General features: G+C 53.4%; 1 protein-coding gene across 7 annotated transcripts in view; it reads left to right on the forward strand.

Moving 5' to 3' along the window:
- KCNAB2 (potassium voltage-gated channel subfamily A regulatory beta subunit 2) overlaps nucleotides 1-13,652 on the forward strand; it is a 134,710-nt gene extending 121,058 nt beyond the window's left edge. For all 7 annotated transcript variants that reach the window (XM_084822085.1, XM_084822089.1, XM_084822087.1 and 4 more), the window contains 6 exons: nucleotides 907-992; nucleotides 3,061-3,181; nucleotides 6,813-6,907; nucleotides 7,503-7,623; nucleotides 8,486-8,574; nucleotides 10,709-13,652. In XM_084822085.1, the coding sequence (XP_084678211.1) occupies nucleotides 907-992; nucleotides 3,061-3,181; nucleotides 6,813-6,907; nucleotides 7,503-7,623; nucleotides 8,486-8,574; nucleotides 10,709-10,798 (602 nt within the window). In that variant the 3' untranslated portion in view covers nucleotides 10,799-13,652. The remainder of the gene's footprint in view (nucleotides 1-906; nucleotides 993-3,060; nucleotides 3,182-6,812; nucleotides 6,908-7,502; nucleotides 7,624-8,485; nucleotides 8,575-10,708) is intronic.
- Nucleotides 13,653-15,345: the final 1,693 nt, after the last annotated feature.

A 15,345-nucleotide genomic window follows, 5' to 3' on the forward strand; every position in this document is an offset into this window, starting at 1 on the left:
AGAGGACTGGGGTGGGGAGAGCTTATGTGAAGCCTGTCCCGTGTTTTGAGTGTATTGCTCTTTTTCAAGGGTATCTTCTCCTGGATCCAGCCATTCGCATCCAGAACATCCTTTGCGATGGGCCATGCCTGCTAAAACGGTGGGCCATCCTGCCCAGGTCCGTCTAGCGCCACTTCCTGAGAGTGGCTGGGCCAGGTGCCCCCAGAAACCCTGCCCGCCTGAGCCGGGCCGGCTCTGCGTTCCTGGCCATTCTTGGCCACCGAGCCCGGACTTCAATAGATCAAGCAGCAGCCGGTAGAAGTGAGAACCCACAGCAGAAACCTCCGTCCAGGGGCCGCGCGGTCCTGGTTGGGGTGGGGGGCTCAGGAGGCAATAGGTCTTGCCCTTGTCCCTTGCGGGTGGATGTCCCTGCAACGTTCAACGGGCCGCTACCGAAAGTCGCCACGCTGCACAGGACAGTCTTTGGCGCCGATCCAACGAGAGTCTCGTCGCACGTTTCCCCTTCCGTGGTGACCTCTCATCCTCCTGCCATCCCCCTTGACGGCCTCACCCTTCCATCGCTCTCTGTCTCATTCTGTTTGCAGTTTCTTTTCTTTCCTCCCCCGCCCGCCACTTTTGGGGGGAAGGGATCCCGCACCAGCAGAGTGCACCATCTCCCTGGAGATACCGTTGGGTTTTCTCTTTGGAAAGTGGCTGTTCTCAGCTCCTTCCTTCCGCCTTTCGAAACCTGGACTTAAACTGCTTGCAAGATGTCCGAGTCGCCCAAGCCCCCCTCCCGCCAATCCCTCCTTTTCTTTTTCTCCTGTTTGGTGTCGTGGACTTAACTCAGGTGGGTGGCTCAGCCTCTCTCGCGCCTAACACCGCTCCCTCTTTCTCTCTCTTTCTCTCTCTTGCTCCGTTCTCCAGAGACGGTCCGAGCCATGACTCACGTCATCAACCAAGGGATGGCCATGTACTGGGGGACGTCGCGATGGAGCTCCATGGAGATCATGGTACTGTGGGCCGCAGGGAAACATTTGGGAGGAAGCCTGAGTCTGCAGAAACCCTTCTTTGAGGCTCTTGGCCAAGGCGGCTTCTCTTTCTCACTCCCGGGGGAGCCGACGGCGTCTCCTGTCAGAGGCTCAGAGATGAACATCTAGCAGTGATGCAAACAGACAATGGTGCTCAGACGCCATGCAGCGCGTGCAGATGTATTTTTGGTTAATTAGTTTTTGCTCAGATGGGGACTGGAGTTGCTCTGGGCTTCTGAGCCACAGCAGAGAGAATTTCTAGCTAAGGAAAAGGCAAACTACCTTCATATAAAGAACTGATCAGGATGGCTGTGGTATGCTGGGAGTTGTGGGGCTTTTTTCTGTCCAAACGTGCATAGGGTTGGGCCCTAGATTAAGAAGCCCCATCAGATGCCTGGGAGTAGAGAAAAGATGACAATGTTGGTGCCAGTTGGACCTCACTGGGGAGAGCCTTCCACAGTCTGGGGGCCACCACCGAGAAGGCCCTGTTCCTTGTTGCCATCCTCCAAAACTCTCTCGGAGGAAGCACTCAGGGGAGAGCTGCAGGTGTCCATCACTGCATGCAGGAGAGCTGTGTGTGTGGCAGGGTCCTCTCACAGCCACCTCTCTGTGCAGCTCCTTCACCCCACCCCCACCAAAAGCCAACCACAAATTCAGCCCATCACTTCCACCAGCCACAAGAGAAAACACCGCTTTTGTCATTAATTCCATGCCTGCTAGAGTCCACAGCTTCTCCCTCTGACTTCCTTGCTGTCCCTTGTTACCAGCATTTTTTGCAATCGCTGGCAACCCCGCATGTGGATCAGTGGCATCGCTTCCATGGCAGAGCACCCACTTCCCGCGCAGCGGGTCCCAGTTGCACTCCCTGGCATCTCCAGATAATCCAGGGAGAGAGTTCGACCTGCCGGAAGCCCTGGGAAGCCATTGCCGTCAGCACAGGCTAGCCTTCCCCAAGCCGGTCCCCTCCAGAGCCATTGTACTACAACTCCCACCATACCTAGCCAACACAGGGTGATGGGAGTTGTAGTCTGACATGTTCAGAGGGCACCAGGTTGGAGAAGTTTGGCGTAGGCATGAACCAAGATCAGGGGCACATAACGTCTGGCCTGTGCAGCCTCTGGGGGTTCCTCTGGGGGCGGGGCTTAGGCTCCAGGCCCTGCCCCCTGGAGGAATCCCCTCAGAGGTCATCCCCCCCGCCCACTGCCATCTCCGCTCTGAGGTCGGAGATCACGGCAGGGATGCGGAGTGGGCTGGACGCCGGGACTCGCCCACGCCAGGGAGAGTGTCCAAGTCCCGACTCGTCTCCACTCAGAGACATCATTGGTGCTACAGGGCAGCCTCAGTCCCTTCCTCTGTGCTTCCTTCCAGCACGAAGAAAAGGAAAAAATAAAGGGGAAAGGGGGGTCCTAGTGGAGCCACGCCCCCTGATGTGGCCTGGTTAGGCCCCACCCCCTGATCTCCCCCAGCCTACGGCAAGCTGGCTGGACCATCTGCCCCCCATGCCTAAATAGCTCTGCACCCCTGAAGATGGGTGCACAGCCTGAATAAGGCATCTTCCCATGTTCCGTTGGAGCACCTCAGACCTGTTCACAGTTGCTGTCGTTTTTTCTTTGCTCTGCTTCTAGCCACCCTGACTCCATACCCCGCCTCCCTCGCTCCCTCCTTACTCCTCCCCCAATTCAATTTGCTACCCCATCGGTCTCTCCTTTTGCCATGACTCCCCTGTAGCTTCCTGTGCTCCCATTTGGTGTCTGCCGGCTACCTTCAACTGAGTCTAAGAGGCTGCCTGTAGTTACTCAGTGACGAACGGGAAGCACTCTGCACATTCCCAGGGGTCCCATCACCTTACTACTTTGCTTACATCAAGCACCCTTGAAGGCCCTGTCCGTGAGCTGGTGTCTGCAATTTCTCTGCCAAGTTTCTAGTCCACCATGTTCAGCCGGGGGGGGGGGGGGGCATACTGCACCATGGGATGAAGGCATAGCCAGGGCCCCCTTGACTGCTGTCAGCATCGTCCCTTCCTGACTCCCTCGGGCATTTTTCTCCGCAGGAGGCCTACTCGGTGGCTCGGCAGTTCAACCTCATCCCGCCCATCTGCGAGCAAGCGGAGTATCACGTGTTTCAGAGAGAGAAAGTGGAGGTGCAGCTTCCCGAGCTGTTCCATAAGATCGGTGAGTGTGTGCGTGGCAGTCTGTGGCAGCATGACCGGCGTCCAACGCAGGCAGGGTCGGGCAGCTGCCAAGGGCCCCGCTGACAAGAGCCCCTTGGAGTTGCTCCTTCTCTTCCCCGTGACAACCTGGGTTGTTCACCTGCCGCTCGCTCTGGCCGTCAGCAGCGGGTGGTGACAACAGCGGCAAGGAGCGGACTCGCTGAATTAGGGGCCCATTGTGGGTTTCCGAAGGGCCCTCAGAAACCTGGCACAACGCTGCAGGTATGGCTAAACAAATCTGGTGGAGCTAGGACTGTCCCACGGAGAAGAGAGCACTCACGCTCCTCTTTCCATCTCTGTGGGTGCAGCTGCTTGTTTTGGTCTGGTGTCATCTTCTTACCGGTGAGGCATCATCTTCGAAGAGGCATTTTGGAGGGGGATGCCTCTTCCAAGAGGCCATATGCCCACCTATGTTTTCCCCAAGATGCTTCCCTCTCTGCTTTTATGGTTAGCTGGAATGTGATCAGAGGACCTTTTGAGGGCTGCAAGGCAGCACATGACTGACCTTATAAATAAATAACCTCCCGCGCCATCCCCTTTCCTCAGCTGAGCCGAACCAAGGTGCCTCAGGAACATAAGGGTTACCCCAGAATCATAGAGTTGGGAAGGGCTTTGGAGATCACCTAGTCCATGGGGGGTTGAACATTTTCCAGCCCAAGGGCCAAAATCAATTTCGGAGAAGCTCTCGGGGGGGGGGGGTATTCCAGTGGTGGGCGGGGCAGAAGGCAAAAGGGGCGGGGCCAAAATCCAAAAATACCAGCATGTTTTAGCTTAAAGCTCTTACCGCCAGTCACTTGGCCTTAGGGGAGCATTTCAGAATGAGAAAAGGATGAGAATGAGAAAAAATGTGAGAATGAGAAAAAATGTGAGAATGAGAAAAGGATGAGAATGAGAAAAAATGTGAGAATGAGAAAAAATGTGAGAATGAGAAAAGGATGAGAATGAGAAAAAATGTGAGAATGAGAAAAAATGTGAGAATGAGAAAAGGATGAGAATGAGAAAAAATGTGAGAATGAGAAAAAATGTGAGAATGAGAAAAATGTGAGAATGAGAAAAGGATGAGAAAACAGTGAGAAAAAAATGTGCAAAACCCAGGAAACTAGCAAACGTTTGGTGGTTGGAGGAAAGGGGTGTGGCCAGAGAAAGTTGGTGTGGCCATCTGGGGAGTCCCAGGTTACAACCCCAGGCATGCATGCTAGATTTGGCCCATAGCCCTGAGGTTCAACACCCCTGATCTAGTCCTGTGGTGGAGGCTGGTGGCTGTGAAGCACCTTGGATAGCTTCCCTAGAGTTCTGACTGATTCTGACTGAAACCCAGAGAGGATTCACCTCCCCACTGACATCGGAGCCACCAGCCTCCACTGGTCCAACCGTGCTCAGTGCATGCTCTGGGATGCAGGATGCTGCTGCAGCATTCCTAACGGGTGGCCGTCTGCCTCTGCATACATGCCTCCACCAAAGGAGAACCCACTGGCCGGATCTGGCCAGACGTCCATCTCATCTGGACGTCTGGCAACTAATCGGGAAGCCCTCTTTCGCGGTGGTGTCCGCTTGCTCGGGTGGCCACCTTATTGACAAAACCTTAGTCGCGTAATTGCGTGAATTCTGGTCTGTGAATCAGCGGACGGTCTATCCATCAGCACAGCACAAGATGTGCAGAGTATGTAAGCAATGCTGAAGGGAAAAGACGGCACGTGCACATTTCACGTGATGGGCTTTATTTGTAAGAAACTTCAAAGCAGCTGTAGTGATTTGGACTGAAGCAGAGCTCCTTTAAGAGGGGGCATGGCGGCTGTTGGCCCCATGGCTGAAGAAACACAGGGGCCTGGCTGGGACTTGCCATCCAAAACATCTGGGCTGCAGCCGGTGGGAGAAGGCTGGCCTAATCACTCTGCGAAAACTTTCGTGCTGGTGGCACCAAAACCCAGCTCAGGATCAGGAGGCACTCAGCATGTTAATTACCATTAATAATTCAAGGGGAAGTGAAAGAGAGGCTGAAACCAGTGGCCTTTTGTCTGAGTCTCTGATCCCAGTCAAGCAGCGTCCAGTCTGGGGAGGTTTGCTGCTCACGACCCCGCTGCGGGCCTGCTTCCCTCCCTCCACACTTGTGCGTGGAGACTTGAGGCTCTTTCCCTCTGGAAGCGCCCTTGGGGCAGCGAGTGTGGGAAAAGGCTAAGGGTTTCTGCCAAGCAGACATCAAAGAGCGGGGGATCCCTGCACCCCTTTAAACCAGGGCTGGGTGTGAGGACAGCAGATCTGCTGCGGGCCCCTGCTACTCGAGCTTGCTGGGTACTACATACCAAGGGCTCTTTGCTAGAAAGGGTTAAATGGGCTGCGGCTGTGCCTGCCAAAGGCACAAAGCCCTCTCCATCCAAAAACTACAAAGACAGACCACCCCAAAGGTGTCAAAGGAAGATCTTTGAGTGGCTATATTGACCTTGCCATAGGAGTCCCCAAGTCTTTTGGGCCAGTGGCCACATTTGGAATTTTGAGAGAGTGTTGTGGGTGCTCTCACAAAACGGCTGCCATTAGGGAGGGGGCTTGCCCAGTCTTAAAATGGCTGCTGTGGTGGACAGGGTGGTCACAACACTGATCTTCCGGAAGGCAAACTGATAAGAAGGCAATACGACAATGGAACCCATTCCCTAGGGAGGCGGTGGGCTCTCCCACCCTGGAGGCGTTCAAGACGAGGCTGGACAGCCATCTGTCAGGGATGCTCTGACTTGGATTCCTGCATTGAGTAGGGGGTTGGACTTGATGGCCTTGTGGCCCCTTCTGACCCTACCATTCTATGATTCTATGATTCTATAAGATGCAAGAAAAGTAACTTGCCCAAGATCCCAAGTGCAAGTAAAGATGGCGGGCCAAGCTCCAAAATACAAAAACACTCTTTTGGCACGGGAGGGCAGCCCGTTGCTTCGCAGCATGCCAGCCTCCCGTGGTTTTATTTTTATTAAAATCTATCTTAGGAAGTAAAACAACAACAAGCAGGGGCAGACGCCAGGAGAGGCGTCCTTTGGAACATTGGTGCCACAGGCCGCACATTGGAGACCCAAGGCAGTGGGAGCCCGTGGGGGGAGGTGGCTAGAGAGCCAAATGTGGACTGGGGTTCAAATCACTGCTCAGCCACAAAGCTGGCTGGGCAGCCTTGGGCCAGGCACTGCCTCTTGGCCTAACCAACCCCGCAAGGTTGTTGTGAGGATTAGGGAGGGAGCCACAAACGCCACCGTGAGCGCCAGAGGTGGGATAGAGATCAAATAAATAAATAGTCGTTAGGGGCCATATGGGAAAAAAGGAAACCTCAGCCAATGCTCTCAAAATATACTGCTTCCTTTCCAATAGTTCTGAGAGCATCTCCCCCCCCCCAACAAAATCCATGTTTGCACGCTACAAGCCTCATCTGAAAGCACCCTTAATGAAATCTGAAACGATACCGCTGGCTTGCCTCCCCACCCCTCGCACACACCCTGCTCGAATTGAGACACAGACCCACGACCCCTCGCTCCATGCTCAGACCACGCGGTGTCCTTTTTCATTTAGGAGTGGTCGTTGCCTCCCCCTACAACCTGGCTTTCCTGCTTCTCTTTCCCCAGGCGTGGGCGCCATGACGTGGTCCCCCTTGGCGTGCGGAATCGTTTCGGGCAAATATGACGGCGGCATCCCGCCCTACTCGCGAGCGTCGCTAAAAGTGAGCAGGGACACGGTTCGAGGGTTGTGGCAGGCAGAAGGGGGATGAGATTGGGGCTGCAGATGTCGGAGAAATCTGCAATGAAATCAGATGAGTTCAAATTTCTATGAATCCAACCCACAGATTCCGCAGCAGAACGGCTTTTCCCGAGTCGCACGGATTCTGCGGACTTGCGGACTGGTTCTTCTACTTTCTGGAATTTTATGCGAATTTAGTTGTAGAAAAGTACGCCGTCATCCCCCCCAGAACATCCTCTGGCTGAAAATGCGCATTCCAGCAATAGGCTAAAGCATGGAAATGTTCATGGGGGGGGGGGGATTTGTGCATTTTGGGGGAGATTTGCATATTATCACAAGTGTGAATTTGCACAAATTAGGGAAATTGGGGAAAATCCCATGTTGTCAATGAATGGAAGATGGAACAAAAGGCAATCCGCAAAAAACAAACGGAACAGATTTCACAAAATCTGTACATCCTTAATTGGATCAGATGTCAACATCACTGTATCTCTACCCCTCAGTGGGGACAAACATTGATCTGTGTCCCCACGTCACTGCACCCTGTTCAGCCTGATGTTCTTCTGTCTCCTCCCCAGGGCTACCAGTGGTTGAAAGACAAGATCTTGAGTGAGGAAGGCAGGCGGCAACAAGCCAAACTGAAGGAACTGCAGGCCATTGCTGAGCGCCTTGGCTGCACTTTGCCCCAGCTCGCCATTGGTAAGTGGAAACGGCAGCCATCAAGCTTCCCGCCCCCCCATCCCTGACTGACTCCTAAGAAGGTGAGAATTGTCTTACTGAGTCAGGGCCCTTCTACAACTGGCCACCTCTGTTCTTTGCACCCGCTGCTCCCCAGTAACTGGGTTTCAGATGTTTATTGGGGGGGGTGGACTCGATGGTCATATAGGCCCCTTCCAACCCTACTATTCTATGATTCTATGATTGCCTCTGAAGGCGCAGGGTCCGTTTCTCTGCCCTCCACAAATCCGCCTCTCATTTCAAAGAGCCAGCAACGAATTCCACAAGGCAATCAAGTGCTGTGTAAAGAAGCACGTGCTTCTGTCCATCCTGGAAGGAAAAGACCCCCACCCCCACCCCTGCACACGACAGCAACATTTTGCCACAGTTCCTCATTGCTGCCCTGTTGCCTTCTTTCGAAACGGAGAAGTCCCAGCCTCTTCTGCCCGTCCTCAAGGTGCCCTGCCCCCAAGCAAGCCCCCAGACAAAATGCCCGTGTGGCCTGTTGACCGTGGGTGGCGCTTGCCCTGCCTATTCTCCTCTGCCTTGCTGACTGCGTTGCGCAAACGGCCCCCACCACCTCTGCAATGGTGGCTTAGCACTTCTGGGACCACCCAAAATGAGTGGAAGTGCGCCCTTCTGGAGGGAGGCAGGTCAGCGGAGCTCGCATTGGCCTTCTTCCAGAAGCGAGTGCTTCTGCTCCTTCCGGGGCCTCCCCTAGTAAGCACTGAATCTCACTGGAGTGAACGGTCCTGCTTGCGCAATGCAGTCGGTGGGACCCACCGCTTGGATTCTGCCCAGAGTCGCTGTCGTGCTCGCTCTGACGCTTTTGCTTCCCCCACAGCCTGGTGTTTACGAAACGAAGGGGTCAGCTCCGTTCTCCTGGGGGCTTCCAATGCAGATCAGCTAATGGAGAATATTGGAGCAATACAGGTGAATCTCCAGGTGGTGCCAAACAGCTTTTGCTCTCCACGTATGGCACGGCGGAAACACTGGAGGAACTTCTTTGAAGTGCATCCAGGGGCGTCGTTTAGGCAGGGCAGCATGGGCAGACACCACCGCCCCCCGCCACGCAGGCACACACACCAACGTGTCAGATCACACATGATTATTTCTCAGGGGCCAGTTCACTAGTTCCACACATCAAATGGCTACCATTACCTTCTGCCATGTGCTGAATGTTCATGGGGTTTGAGGTTTTGCAGCAAATCTGACCTTCTCCCTTTGCAGAGGACTTGGAGCCAAATTATACAATAGGTGCAAGCGTCGCTTGCAACGACGTCTTTTTTATTTTTACAGTTGTGGGGAGAGGGGGGTCTGATTTTTATTGGGACCTTCCCCCACATAGGGAAGAAAGGTTTAATACTTCCCTCCCTAGATGTGAGAGCCTCGTGTGGCGCAGAGTGGTAGGCGGCAGCATTGCAACCGAAACTCTCCCCACGACCCGAGTTCGATCCCAGCGGAAGCCGGGTCCCGGGTAGCTGGCTCAGGTCGACTCGGCCCTCCATCCTTCCGAGGTCGGTAAAATGAGGACCCAGCTTGCTGGGGGAAAGGTAGCCACGACTGGGGAAGGCAATGGCAAACCACCCCGCTACAGTCTGCCATGAAAACGCCGGCGCAAGCGGCGTCCCTCTAGGAGTCAGCAATGACTCGGTGCTTGCACAGGAGGAACCTTTCCTTTTCCTTTCCTCTCCCTAGATGTGATTTTACCAGTAAACAATCCCCTCCTTTTGGCATGGCTACAGAATTTAGAAAATAATCCCCATGAAGGGGGCCCCAGTAAAAATGCCCCCCCACTGTAAAAGAGGAGGAGCTAGCTACTTGCTTAATGTAACATGTATTTTAGCTCTTATAGTTTTAGAGTTGGAAGGGATCTTGGGAATCAGCTAGTGCAACCCCTACTCGGTGCAGGAATCTCACACTTTCAGCGTCCCCGAGAGGGGGCCATCCAGTCTCTGCTTTGGTACCTCAGGCGCAGGAGAGCCCCTCACCTCCTGGGCAGAGCCTGTTCCCCTGCTGAACAGCTCTCACCGTTGAGCAGTTTCTCCTAACGTTTAGCCAGGTTCTGCCTCCCTGCAGTTTTCACCCACTTCCTAAGAAAGGGGAATGGATTACGTTGTGCGCAACCCTGCAGACCGCCTCTTTGCAGGGGCCGTTCAGAGGAGGTGAATGTGTACGCCTCTGTTCACAGTCCCCCAGCAGTCACCAAACAAGGAGCGCTTTTTGTGGGGAGGGGTGGGGGTATGCTTCACAAAACACCTGAGAATGCTAAGCCGAGAGTCAGGCGACTGTGCTGAATGGGCGGAGCTGGGGGCAGGGAGGGTCCCAAAGCTCAGACAGCAGGACCTTCCATGAGTGGAGCTCTTTCTCTTGAGGAAAGCAGGGCCAGGATTCAACCCCCAGCGCCCCTGCTAGCAGCTGACTTTGGCATAAACCAACATTTTGTTTCTTCATTCCATTCTTATCCTGCCTTTCTTCCAAGGAGCTCATAGCTGGTGGTATGTCGTCCCCCTGCATTTTAGCCTCACCAGCCCTGTAGGCAAGGCTGAGACTGGCCCAAGATCACCCAGTGAACGTCATGGCTGAGGAAGGGGGAGGATTTGAGCCTGGTTCTTGTGTTTCTCCTCCAACACTCTAACCTGTCTGACACACAATGAAACTGCTGTGAAACAACAGGCCCCAAACGGTGGCTGCGCTCCTGCTGTTCAGCTCAAGATGATTTGGAGGAACTACAGCAGACACCTCCAAACTGGTGTCTTGTTGGACTGCAAGTCCCGTCATTCCCAGGGTTGTTGTGAGGATAAAACAGGGGTGGGCAACTTGCAGCCCTCCAGATTTTTTGGCATACAACTCCCATAAGCCCTAGTTAGCATAGCCAGTATCACTATCACAGGATCATGGGAGTTGTAGGCCAGTAAAATCTGGAGGGCCGAAAGGTGCCCAACCCTGGGATAAAGTCTGGATAGGGGAAGATCCTGAACTCTTTGGAATAAGGCCAGAACAATAATATAAGGACGAACAACTAACTTTTGCCGTCTTCCTCTGATTTCTTATTTCCACACGACAGGTTCTTCCCAAACTCTCCTCCTCAATTATCCATGAGATCGATAGCATCTTGGGCAATAAACCCTACAGCAAAAAGGACTACAGATCTTAATTGGGAATCCCGTCTGCCTGGGACTTTTCCCCGACTCCTAGCCTCTCTCCCGTTTGCTTGCTTAAGCTATATCGAAGCCAAGTGAAGAGTACAGTTTGCATCCAAGAAAAGCTCAGCACGTCCCCAAGACGTCGGAGAGAAACCGTTTTCCAAACGTCGCCAGACTGCGTAGGCTTCTTAACGTAAACATTTTCTTTTCCAAAGGCAAGAAACGCAGGTTAGGAAAGGGTATGTGGAAAGTTAGGTTGATCTCAGCTACATACTTCCTTTTGAAAAGGAGAAACAATGCTCTTTTTTCCTTCTTCCTTTTTTTTTGCAGTGGTTCCTACCCCCAACAAACACTTGTATGGCCAGAGAGAATGTCACGCACTTAAGCATCATCTGGGCCTTTTTTCCTGCAGTTTGGCTAGTCAGAGCTGGCACCTTTCTTCTTTTTTAAATGGGCAGACTTAGGGTTATGGTTCAATATGCTGTTCATGCTGTAGATGTCTGACTAGAGGCGCTTCGAGGAACGAGCCTTGGCCGCCCCTTTGGGCATGTTAGGCACTGCTTTGGGGACAACTCCGTGCCTCCTCTGCCCTCTTCGCCATGTTCAGCTTTTTAAAGGTTTGTGAATGGGACCGATTCTGAGTCAGCTGAGGTGCTGGTGAGCAGTGGTTGGAAGCGTTGCTCTGCTGTGGGGTGACCCATAGAACTGCCAGTAAAAAGGGGGTTGCTCTTTCTGAAATTTGGCTATAGGGGGAGCGGGAGGGAGCAAGGACAGTCCCGGGCCATAGCTGAAGGCTGCCTTCCTCAGGCGGGAGGGAGTTGGAGCTGAAAGCCAGGAGCAGAGCTCAGCTGCAGTGAAATGCCCAGTCTAGGCCACAGATCAGAATACTGTTGGTTGGCAAGAATGGGGATGCTTGCCCCGTCTTCCTCTCCCACTCCTCAGCCTGCCACCCCAGCCCAAACCTTGACAGGCCTGCTTAGCACAGGGTGACCCTCCCCTGGTGGGGAACGTCTCCTGTCCTGCCCCTGAACACTTTCCCCAAAACTGTTCTGCAGCGCCTACCTCTGTGCTTGAAAGAACAGCTTGGGACCAGTTTTCCTGCCTTTGTGCAGCAGCCAGAGGCTTCCAGGGGGAAACGGGGCCTGGCGTTCCCCCCGCACCACCACCGCATATGCCCCCCTCCCAGCTCAAGAGTGCCTCACCACCCATCAAAAGGACGCCGCGTCACTCCTCTCTCTTTTCTTCCTTAATGGATGTTTTTTTTGGGGGGGGACAGAAGGAGCAGGGGGGGACCCCGGAGGGTTGTGAGTGGGAGACAACGGCTCCTTCCGCATCTCCCCCCAGCAGCATGAGGGCCGGGGGAACGGCATGAATGCCCACCCACCCACCCACCTGGGGCCCAGAGAGGCAGTGCCTGGCCGGGAAGGGACCACAGCGTCGGCGCCGCCCTCTGAAAGAGCGTGGGAAGCCGTCGCAGAGAAGGGAGCGTCTCCCAGCCCGTTGCTGCTAATGCAGGAATCGTGCCTTCGTTGGATACGAGCCTGAGCTCTCCTCCTTGGGGAAACAGAAATTAATATGCATACCCATCCTGAAATCGGCCCTGATTCAAAGTGTTGCATCTGGTCCCATGTTTTCCTCCCTCCCTCCCTTTATGTGGGCTTGTACCAAGTGAAATGTAATAAGTAACAGCTCACGGAATGGAAAGTAAAAACTATTCGCTTCTGGACACCCTAGAAATGAAAGACGCACTTACCAGAGCGTAAGCCTCACTGAGCACAACAGAGCCTACTTCCATGGATGTGTGCACAGGACTGGGTTGCGTGAGCGCGTGGGTTGAGCCCTTGGGAAATCCCCTCTCAGACAAGCGGCCCCGGCAAGTGCGGTCCTGGGCCAGCTTCGTGCCTTGCACAGAACCGAACCTGTGGTTGCAGCCATGAATGTGCTCAGCAAACACGTCTTTGCCACTCTCACCCTTTATGCTTTTGACACTGAGATTTATTTTTTTAGAGAATACCTACAAATCAATGCAAAGTGGCAAAGCGTTCTCAATGCCTTTGCAAAAGTACGAAGCACAGCTGGAAACAGGCATGTTGTTGCTTTTTCAGAGATTTGGAGGCACCATAAAAAGGGATCCCTGGTTGTGGTATGTACACTCCTCCCCTGTTTACCTCCGATCAAACAGGTTTGGTAGGCTTTTGTAATGTCGACAGTCTGCCAGACCTGTTTGGCCAGAGCCAGCCACAGAACAAAAGAAAGGGTGTGTATATAGCCCACGGGAAGTGATACCTCTCTCAAACCACTTTCATACCTTTCAAGAACTACTGTCTGTCTCCAGCCTTCTATGGAATAATCCATGAAGGTTAAGCAGCTTTCAAACCAGTTAACATCTGTAGTGTAGCAAACAGCAGAGGGGGGAGGAAAAAAGAACAGGAACCCCAAAGAGTAAATCCAGTTAAAATGGATACCTGGAATTGCATGGGTCGGGGAAGGAAATGCAAAGATAGTTACCGACTCACTGTTTGTATTATGGAAATGCACAAATAAGGCTTTTGACAAAACAGTTGCTGCACTCCCCACCCCCTCCCCTGCCCCCTCACAGTCAGCGTGGTTCCCTCTGCATCGGCTGCTTCTCCATGCTCGCAAATGGAGCGACAAAGGGTGAAAAGGGGGTGGGTAGGAGACCTCGGAAGCCTTTTTGCAAGGCTTCCTACACGCTGCACAGCCTCCCCACTCCTGCTCCGATGTCCCCAGCTAGACATGTGAAATCGTGCACCTAACCGAAAATGCAGAGCGGCTGGAGCACAGAGCATAGGATTGCACCCTACACCCATGATGTAGGGCACAATCCTATGCATGTTTAGACAGAAAAAAAGTCCTACAACTCAGCATTCCCCAGCCAGCATGGCTGGCTGGGGAATGCTGAGAATTGTAGGACTTTCTGTGAACTGCCCAGAGAGCTTTGGCTATTGGGTGTTATAGAAATTAAATAAATAAATAAATTTTCTGCCTAATCATGGGTAGGACCGCACCTTTACTCAGTTTCCTGCTGCTCTGGGACAGTACATGTGACCGGAATGGGACTTACCTTGCTATTATTGCAGCTGTTTCCGTACTCAGGTCTAGAAGCACAAAGCGTTTTGGTCCCACCCTTTCAGGTATCACTTCCCCCACCCCACCCTCCAACAGTTCTTGAAGTGTAGGACACACACCCTAAGTGTCTGTTGAACTGTTTCAGAAATCAGTGGATAATGTGAGTCGAACAGCCACCCGGTCACAGAGTCTCCATTGCCCATTTTTCTGTTCTCACACACACGCACGCTCCTCTGCCTTTCGCCTCCCGTTCCTTGTGGGGATCCATTAGCGACTTCTTCTTGCAACGACGAAGCAGTGGCCAATTCACCAAGGGTGAGCCCGTGTCAGAATCCCCAATTCTTTCTCCTTCTCTTTTTCTTTTTGGGGGACAATCACGGCGCAGCTCCCAGCTGCCCGCACGAGAAGGGCTGGGAGCGAGCAGCCCAGTCCTGGAGCTCAGGGGCTACCGGTTTGGGAACGACTCAAAGCACCGGACCGGTTCGAAGGACAAAAGCGGGTTCCTTCTTTTTCCTTCTTCTTCTTGGCTTGTTGGTGGGTAGTGTAAATATGACAGGTTTCAGACTGAGCCACATCGGGCCGGCGTTATTTTTTTACAAACATTTGTCCTCGTGGATGAGAACTATTTTTGTATGTCCATCCTCGCCCTCCTCGAACGGTTTCCAATGAGGAGTCTCCATCAAACACATTTCCTACCCTTTCACGCAGACACGCACAGGCCTGGGTCCCCTTCCAAAGGATGAGCCGCGCAGTTTGTGACCTCATCTGCAACCCAGTGTACAGCTGCTGTTGCCGGATGGTAGCCTCGATTCCAGGAGTGTTTAACCTCCGGGCCGCAGGGAGCCAAATCCAGGTCTCCGGGGCTCCCCAAAAGGCCACACCCTTTTCCCAGCCCCTGATCGCTTGGCAGTTTCCTGGCTTTCGTGCAGTTTTCCCCCATGGCTGAAATGCCTCTTCCTGCGTCACCGGCAGGAAGACCTGTAAGCTAAAATACGCTGGTGTGGGGGGGCATGATTTGGCTCCACCACCACCCCTTTGCCTCTGGCCCCACCCACCACTGGAGCAGGCCCCCTGAAAGCATCTTGGAAATCTAATTCAGCCCTCTCACTGAATGGAGTTCAACACCCCTCCTCTGTTCCCATGAGAGACTTCCACCAGTCTCTGCAGGAAGCCTTGATAATGTAGGAGGCATCATCCAGAGAATTTGATCCACGCCAGTTACTTAGAAGGGGAGCTTCCTTCTCCCCACACACGCACACTTTTAAATCGAGGAGTTGAGAGACCGTGGGCCTTCTCCATGTACGCAGCAGCAGCAGGTGATCGAGTCTGGAGACAGAGAGAAGACTGTACCATTTCAGACCGGAGAATCGCATTATTAAACTCTTCCCCCATATTGAAAGAAAGGGAAAAAAAACCTCCCTGCAAGGAGGGAAAATAGTTCCCCAGGATTGATTTCAGCCCCACTCAC

This window comes from Heloderma suspectum, chromosome 15, assembly GCF_057233095.1.
Source record: "Heloderma suspectum isolate Gila_16-S chromosome 15, 16-S_ref, whole genome shotgun sequence".
Lineage (NCBI taxonomy): Eukaryota > Metazoa > Chordata > Lepidosauria > Squamata > Helodermatidae > Heloderma > Heloderma suspectum.